This window comes from Rhinolophus ferrumequinum, assembly GCF_004115265.2.
Source record: "Rhinolophus ferrumequinum isolate MPI-CBG mRhiFer1 chromosome 3 unlocalized genomic scaffold, mRhiFer1_v1.p scaffold_36_arrow_ctg1_4, whole genome shotgun sequence".
NCBI lineage: Eukaryota > Metazoa > Chordata > Mammalia > Chiroptera > Rhinolophidae > Rhinolophus > Rhinolophus ferrumequinum.
The window spans coordinates 1,179,862-1,189,139 of NW_022680354.1; the positions used below are offsets into that span (position 1 = coordinate 1,179,862).

General features: G+C 50.2%; 1 protein-coding gene across 1 annotated transcript; it reads right to left on the reverse strand.

Annotated features, from left to right (window-relative positions):
• TTLL2 (tubulin tyrosine ligase like 2) lies at positions 1-8,184 on the reverse strand. The gene is given in 3 exon segments (XM_033100401.1): positions 1-1,605; positions 7,563-7,652; positions 8,128-8,184. Coding segments are annotated over 3 exon segments (1,752 nt in total).
• Between the last annotated feature and the right edge of the window lie 1,094 nt (positions 8,185-9,278).

Sequence of the window (9,278 nt, forward strand, 5' to 3'; positions counted from 1 at the left end):
TCACCTCTGCGTTTTCTTTTCCGCTACTTGCAAATGTTGCTTATTCATTCATTTCTGGAGCTCTTGGATTATTCTCTTGACATTTAATCCATTCCTAGATGCCCCAAAAGTAGCTTCATTGAAAGGAAAAATGAGAAAGAAGTTGCCTGCTTGGGGATGTGGCACCTGGCTGCTGTCTGACCTGTCCCTCAGGGAGGCGCTGGTCTTGTGGGCAGGCGACTGAAGGAGCGACATGTAGGGGGTGAACGTCGTGGGAGTCGTGGGCCTGCCCTTGAACTTTGGCTTGGTTTTGGGGGGCTCTCTTGTTGACAGAAGTACATCCTTCCTGTTCATCATTTCTCTAGGCTGGGCGGCAGGTTTGTTTTCTGGGTGTATTCTGACAGCTTTCTTTATAGGTTTATCCTTATAAAGTGTTCTACTTGTGAACTGCAAGAGAGACCCACAGGGGAGACGGCTGCAGGTGTCACCAAGTCCTTTATCAGAATCAGCAAGGGGGACGCTGGGATTCCCGTGGGCATGGTCACCGTGTTCTTTCCTCTCGTTTCTCAGACCATGTAAGTAAATGAGTTCAATCGTATCGTGGATGAGTTTTCTCTTCACTGACACATCCGTGGAACAATCTAGGGACAGGGCCGGGCTGTAGTTGACCTCTAAAAGCCACGGTTTCAAGGTGTCGTCAATCAAAATGTCAAATCCAAAGAGCTCAAAGCAATTGGCGGCGAAGGGGACGGATGGTGCGATGGCGAGCACGGTGAGAATGACCACGTGCTGGATTTGCTGCCACAGACACAGGTCGTCCATGTCCCAGCTGCGCAGGTAGGAGAAGAACCTGCTGAGTGTCCACTTGCAACCACAGCCGACCACTTCTTTGATCTTCCCGTACGAGGCCCCAGACTTATTGATGCTGCTGTTGGTCAGATGCGCGTAGCTGTTCCGCAGATTGCTGAGGTCAAACTTCTCCGTGGCAAAACACACTAACCCTTCCTGGTAAATATAGACGGTCAGGGGCTTGAAGCTGGTGACACAGACGTAGATGCGGAGGTCACATTTATATCGACCCACGAGCAAAGGGTTGCAGATATATTTCTGCACTATATATGTGTCATCAAACGTAAGGTCTTTAATGTCACTGAAAATGACTATCCCCCTTCCACGAGATAATTTTGCCGGCTTGCAAATCCAAAAGCCGGGCTTGGCGCCCAGCGCCTGCTTCTCCTTAAAGTACTCGGCCACAAACTTGCAGTAGTCGTTGGGCATGACGAAGGTCGAGGGGATGAACGCGTAGAGGGGGGAGCCGTAGGTCCTCTTCATGTGCTTCAGAAGTTTGGCCAGGTAGTCCTTCCTCGTGAGCTTGGTGGTGCCCGGGTGGTGGTTTAGTCGTTGCCATGGCTTCACGTTGACATGCTCAGTCATCCGGAAAGAGGAGGTCCTCCAGTACAAGTTCCAGTCTTCAACATCTTGCTCTCGGTTGTCAAATTTGTCCCATCCACGCTCCAGGAGGACACTCTGCACCACGTCCGGTGTGCTCTCATCCACACGAAACATCAGTGGTTTCCAGGTCGCCCCCGGAGGTTGGTCTTCTGCCACCAAGTCAGGTTTTCCTTTCTAGGAATTGATGACCAGAGCAGTGTTAGAGGGTGGCCCAAGAGACCAGAATCTAGTGAGGTTTTTGCGCAAAGATTCCACGCCACGCTGCCATCCGACTTCTCTGTGCTTTCCCTCCCAGCATGCAGTCTCTAGGGACCCGCCTCTCATCACAGACCCACCCACCGCAGCTGCCTCCACAAAAACACACCCACCTCATCCTGTGCGCTTCTGTTCTCTGTCCCTTCAGAGCACACCTGCACATTTCCTTCTCTTAGCGACATGTTAAGAAGGTTTGCAATCACACCGTCCATGCTGAGGGCCACTCTGTTGTAGCTGCAGCTGTAGTGAAACCTGGTGGTCTAAAAAGTGATTGTTATTTAGAACAAAAAAGCAAATGTCCGATTTTCTAGAGTTAAGTGAATTAGAGCAGGTGACAAGCTTGAGACGATGGTGTTATGTGGTCAGTGAGTCACGTTGGTCTAAGAAGTATAAGGGACACCGGCCACCCACCTCCGAGGTGCCCTGCTACCCCCCTCATAAGCCCGGACCCTGGACGTGTTCCAGGGGTCAGAGGCTCAGTTTATTCAAATAAGTGGTAATTTGCTAGAGTTGAGAAAGACAATTTGTGCTTTTAAAAACTCATTCTGCAAAAACAATGATTTTGTGAGGGCTGCAGCTCACATTTGCAAGATAAACAGAAAATGAGGATTCAGCATTTTCTGAACTTCCAAAGAAAGAAAACGAGGTAGTGTTTGAAAAAAACCAAAAGTGATGATGAAGCAGGTTTTGTTACAATCTAGAAACAAGGTAAAAAGCAGCAAAGCCTCTGGGGAATGTAGATATTCCACGGTCCAGAGCAACGTGCTCATCACAGATTCCGGGAAAGGGCAATTTAGCTCGTGTTTTCGACAATCGTAGCGCTGTTCATGCATAATGTGTCACGTAAGGCAACTTAATGCCTTATTTGATGGAGATTCTGTGCTGTTTGGGAGATTCTGATTGATGCATAAGGAGTAAAATTTGACATATACTGCATTTTTAATGAAGCCAATTTTGACAAGAAAGCAAGGAAAAAAGCAAGCAAGCAAGAGAGGGAGTCGGGAGGTGAGGTGAATAGAGAGGGAGGGAGGTGGGAGAAGGGGTGGCGGCAAAGGGGAGGCTTGCTCACCCTCCTTTCTCCCCAGATTTGAAATTGGGAGGAGTCCTCAGGGAATGAAGGAGACAACTTGTTTCCAGGTGACAAGGTTCCCCAACCTGAGGACAGCGGAAAAGCCGGCTTGCCTCTGACGCTGAGATGGCGCTTCCAGAAAAGGGCTGCGAACCGGCTGTGAACAAAAGCGGCACGGAGAAGACCCTTGCGTGCCTTGTCAAGGCGGTGACTGCTCTGAGCAGGAGTACACCGTATGCAGAAGTCTGGCGTGGCTGCGAAAAACTGTCTTTGCAATTTACAGCGATGTTTTCCAACTGTGTTCAATGGTATTAACGGGTATTTCAAACAGTGTGTGTGTGTGTGTGTGTGTGTGTGTGTGTGTTGGGGCTGGTGGGGGGAGGTCTGAATTAAATATGGAAGCTGGGTTAAACGAAGCCAACAAAGTCAAAAAGATTTCTTTCTCGAAGAAACATGCCATGTTCCCACAGTTGTGTGGTCACAGCGCCCTCTTTAGAGTCATGTTGTATCGGTTACCCTCTCACCAAGCCAACGCGGGAAATGCTGAGTCAGGCAAAGCAAACTGAATATTGTCCAATTCCTGGCCATCTCCACTTTCTGCACAGCCTGGGAAAGCACCTGTCGGAGGCTCAAACAACAGGGGTGGCGTTCTGGCTGGAGCCTTCCTTCACCGGGAATTGGCGCTCAGTGGCAGGAGCCTGGCCTTCTCCAGCCTCTGAGGCAGAGGAGCTGAGGGTCAGAGGGGACCCCTGCAGGCGGGGATTCAACACTAAGCTGTCTCTGTGAACTGGGTGGTGGGTTTTGGCGTCACTGTGCTTTCATACATGTCTGTGTGATTCAACATCACACGAGCTGTTGAGGAGAAGGAGAGGGGTCAGGGCTGCGTGGTGGTCCTGGGTGGACGCAGAGCCATCCTGCAACGGGACCCGACACATCCATGGCCATGGTGGGAGCGCAGGCTTCCTGAGATGCCATGAGCGAAGACAGAGCTTGGTGTCACAGGGGTCAGATCATGTCGTGCAGTAAAGCAGCATTGTGTGTCTTTCTGTGATTATGAGGAAATAAAGCTTTCTATCAATTACATCCCTGTGTGATCATTGCTGGGTCAACCCACCCCGCACGTGAAAATGATGCTCACTCGTGCTCAGAGCTGTGGCCAATTGGGCTTCTGTGAAGGATGTAGAAGCACGTCATGCAGGTGCCCCCACACTTGTGTTCTCGACAGAGCAGGGTCACTCTGCGGGGTCGGGCTGTAGACCCAGAGGCTGGGGGGGGCCCCCATCCTGTTAGTGGCGGGGCATCTGTGTGTGTGTGCTCGAGAGGGGACAGTGGGGTGACACCACCGTAGCCTCCTCTCAGGGGGAATGTCCATTTCTCAGTCCTCTCTCACTGTCCTTTCCAGGTCCTGCAGGCCAATGTGTTTTGGAAATGGCCATGGTCTATGTCACCCACTGAAATATGAGATTTTGAGGTCGGAGGTTTTTTAATCCATATTCCCAGAATAGGTGTCTTGTATGTTTGTGTAATAAATGAAGGAACCAACAGATCAAAGTGTGAAGGTGGGGTAGATATAGGAGTCTACATTTTTTTTCCTGTAAATCACAGGAATAAAACATTTCATATACTTTTTTCTTCATGTCAATCACTGATAAGTAATACTGAGTATAGATAACATACATAAGATGTATATTTTATTGTTCATTTATGCCTAATTAAAATTTCCTCTCCCTTTTCGTAACATCCCACTCTCTAGGTCAGAAGCCTAGATAACTCAACCTTTTTGGCCTTGACACAATAATTCAGTGGAAAAGTCTATTCCTCATTTAAATGGACCTCACAAAACCTGACACTTTATCAAATAGAGTGAACATGCGACCTTACACCTCTGCCCCAAGTGACCACAGGCTTAAATCAGTCACTACATGTGTACTTGGATATTTGGACTTCCAGCCTGTAACACACAAGATGTACTGGTGGGATGAAGTGATTACTCCTGCAGTAAAACTAATTAAAGATACAAATGAATTATAAACTCACAGTGTTCTGGAGCATTTTATTGCAGATGCAAAGAGTTCCAGCTATTTCCTGAAGGCATTGATTTATATTAATTGATGCTTATAATAATTTAAATCATCCATAAACGATCAAATTGGGCTCCCTGTATTCAGATTTAAAAGGCAAAGGAATGTATAATGTGATACAAATATACAAATGGACAAATATTAATAATATAAAAATACAATTTGAGATTATTCATTATTTAAAAACACCTGTCGCTTATCCAGGGCAGAAGCTGAGGTGCGTGTGGGTCATTGAGCCTGAACTTAGTTTTACACCTGAGCTTAATAGATGGAACAGCCGATCGGAAGAGCTGTCACAGGGTTGTAGACTTTATTCTGAAAAGATGCCATGAAGCGTTCTCTCAGATAGGAAACTTTTATTTGAAACTACAATCTATCTCAGTCTCACGGGGCAGTCACACGAATGAGTCATGATCAGCCCTAAAAAGTGTCCACATGTACTTTTACTAACTTTTACAGAAACTACCCAAGTTCCCTGCAAACAATTATTATAGAGAGAGTCACACTGAGTGTCACGACCTCCCACTTGCATTTCCAGCGCGGTCTCAGGTGGGAGGCTGGATTTCTCAGGTGTGGCTCACGGGCGGGTGTCTGCCAAGTGGGCATGCCCTTGGCAGGTATGTGACCCTCGGCCTATAGACACCAACCAGCTCAGTTGTCAGGAGGCCTGGTTGGGAAAGAGTCCCTGTGGGCGTTCCAGGAGGTGAAGGTCAGGTCGGCATGAAACCACTGGCAGGAAGCGGGAGCGCCCCGAGCTGCCCCCTAAGCCACTGACCCAAGGCAGACGGGAGCACCTGGCCCAGGGGATGAAGGTGTGCCATGTCTCCATCCTGCCAGTGTCCTCGTTAACTTGCTGATGGGCCACAGCACCCAGCACAGTGCCCTGACCTCGGCCTGGGGGTCAGCAGAGTGGTTCCCATCATTGCTGGCAGCAGCAGGAGACAGAGGAGAATGTCCTGTGTGTGTATGTGTGTGTCCCACTCTGTTACTTTGAACGTCACCCACTGGGACATTCTAAAGGTCAAAGCCCTCACCTGGATGGAAAATACAGCATGCCTTGTCACAGACCAGCATTTCACTAGGCTGTGTGTGAACCTGGGACAAGCAGAGGCGTGGCTAAGCTTGTCAGATGCCCCCAAAGACAAATGTTTTGTCAGCCGAGTTCTCATGTCTTCTGTTGGTCACAGCACGGCTGACTTAATCAGAGCATGGTTAGCAGCCAAACCACATCCAAGCACTTCATTAGGTCATTGTTAGAATCACAGGGCTGTGAGCTCTTGGAGTCTGGTTCCGCGACAACCACACACTCGCCTGCCTTTTGCCGGGAAGGCTTCTCGTCCCATACGGGGGCCCCACGGGGAGGAAGTCAGCCGAACACAGCATGTTCCATCACTGCCGGAATCGTGCATCCCAGGAACGCCCCCGTGGGCCCCTTGCTTCTCCCGGAACACTGATCCCCAAAAAACAGTTATGTGGGGGGGGGGGGTGGCTCCCAGCGCCGGGCCTGGCAGGCTGCTGGTTCTCACGCTCTCTGCCCTCCAAAATAGGCCCTCAGAAAAGAACGAGGAACCCATTCTTTCTACTCACACTGACCGTTACCACTTGCTGACTAAAGGACAGGCGACCTCAGGCAACTTTCCTCCGAACTGGGCTCCAGTTAAAGCATTCAACCATGTGGTCTAGTGCCTGGCACTTCACTTGTCACTGAACTCACAGAGGAAATATTTTGGGGTGGGGGAGGGGGACCCTTTAAAGGTGACCCTGAAATCAGATGCTTCAAAAGCAAACAGATTCCACCGATGCAGAGAGCCGATTTCTCTCAGGAGCATCAGCCAGGGGATGTAAGCAGTTTCTGTTTACATTTCAGACATGCAGAAGGTGAAAGGAATGGAGCAGTACAAGTTTCTATAAAAAGCCCCAAACTGGAGGACTTTAATTCCCCAACAGCCCTCTTGCCTTTGTTTGAAATTCCTGGGGACTTACTCTCTGCATCTTCAGATCTCTTGTGAACACGTGTTTTCATTAACGCAGAAGCCCTGCTTCCAGTCATACTGCAGACATAGGAAACCACATGCCATCCTGTTGTGAATATAAATTCATACCCACATGGGATGTTTTCCACTACTTAGCACAGCAGTTCTCAGATTCAGAAGGGAGTTGTTTAGACATAGAAACATTCCATTTTTATTAAAGAGGAGCGAGCAGTAGCCGTGGGTTCTTCTGTGAGTTTTCCAGGTAAGAGAAGCCCCTGACTGAGAAAAATGACCATCGTCTCGTCCGTCCTTATAGGGAGCATAGGCACCTTCTCATGATAAAAAACACACATATACCATTTGCCCCATTTTTTAAGTTGGCTGATTTAAAAACAGAGTTCCTACACACTACATACATGTCCTTTTGAAAAGAAGCTGGTATTGCTTTAAACCCAGAACAATTTTTTATGATTTTAAGTCAGAGTCTATGCACTATGTTTTGTGTTAACCGTAAGGAAAGTTCTGTGTAATCGTTAGAAGCTTCAGGTTCCCGAGGGCAAAGACCACTTGCAATACTACCTCGCCCCCAGACTGCTGAGCGTGTGCTCACATCAGTAAACGCTGGTGGAACAGAACTACCTGAAATGAACACTGCCCGCAGTGAAGGACTTACGGCTGACAGCGCCTTCACAATGGACACAGGAAGGCAGTGTTTGGCCTCCTGGGGAGGCTTCAGCAATGCCCTGCCTCCACCTGCAGGCCGCACTTCTTAGCATGGCGTTCAAAGCCTTCACCTGCGGTCTGGCCTGTGGCCCGTCGCAGGCCCACATCCCAGCCCCTCACCTAAGGGTCATGAGCCCAGTGTCTGGGCACAAGGACACAGGACCCAAGGCACTAGAGGGGCCCAGGCGTCTGCATCTGCGGCCTCTGGGCCCAGAGGCCTTCCCTCCTCCTGTCACAGTCCCTGTGGCTTCAGAGCCCACTTGCTCGCTCTTTCTTTCTCCCCTTCTCTGAGCCCCACGCTGCTTCCTACTGATGAAAGGGAACTGGCATCCTGAGATGACTAACCATAGAGCCGGGAGGCCTATGGGTGGAGCTGGGCCCCTTGTTAGCTCTCTAGTCCTGACTTCCTGTTAAAACTTTATGGTTCCAACTTCTGGGAGAGGGATCTGGGAAGAGTTCTCTTCTTTCCGCATGTGGACGGCCGGCGGAGGTGCGTGTCCCACACTGCTGTGGTGGTGTTTCATTTTCTTTCCCGAATAAACCCTCCTGTGGTGGACTACCTGGAGAATTATTTGGTCCAGTCGACACTACTTACCTTACGGAGAAGACTGTTCCCTCCCACCTTCCGGCCACTTGTGCTCCGGGAGACCATCTCGCTCCGACTTCTAAGGCAGCACCTACCAGTTGGGGAGACACTGGCCGTTGGATTTCCCACGCTCACGAGGGGCTGCATGTGAGCCGAGCTCTCTCCCTCGGATAACTTGTCGCAGAAACCGTTTACCTTATTCACCTTGTATCGCTACCTCCTAGCACACAGTGGGCACTGCACGTGATTTCTGGGCTGAAAGTGCGTTGAAGAGATACGACCCGGGTGCGGGAGGCTTTCCTCCTAGTCCTCGTGAGGGCTGGACGGTGCCACGTGCCCCTGTTGGAATGCATACTCACCGCTCCTAGTGGTCCCGGACCCCTGTGCTCTCGGGAAGGGTGGGGACCCGGGATGGAGGCACACACTGCCATCCAGCTCTGGGTGTGACGTCCATAGGCTTGTCCCTGGGCCTGGCTTGGTGTAAGGACCACAGGAATGCTTTCTCGTCAGGCCTGATCCCGAGGGTGGATGTGGTGGTCTTTTTTGAACAGCTACAGAGCCCAGTTGAGAAGGGCAGGACTGGACATGCTGGTTGCTTAGTGACACAAACCTGCTCTCCTCACAAAGGGGGCAGTCACCACCTCAGGGACAGGTCAGGGCTAGGGACCCCATTCAGAAGATGGACCCAACGGCTCACTTGCATTTTCCTTCGTCTATGCCCCGGAGGAAAATCTTTCCATGGACCCACACACAACCCTGGGAGTTGTGGCCCCTGTCAGCTACAGACTTGGGGCCTCAGAGGGGGCCCCGAGCAGCTGACGGATGGACAAGAAGAGGCAGGAGGCTTTCTCTGGTGGGCTCCCTGGGTTCTCATTGTGTTTCACCCTAGTGGGACCTCAAATGGATTATTTTTACCTGAAAACAGTTGCATTTCCAAAATGAATGTTTATTATTTGTTTAAGGCAAATTTGCACCAGGACCCCAGTAGGACCCATCCTTCCAGCCAAGGCTGAGCACTGCTCGCTGATCTCACTCCGTCTCCAGGTCCTATGTGTGCCATGCCCGTGGACCTTACGACATCAGGCAGAGAACATTCTGGCATTTCAAAGCTGGGAGCCTTCCTGTGGCATCTCTGTGCTCAGCTCCTTTAGGCTCCAACC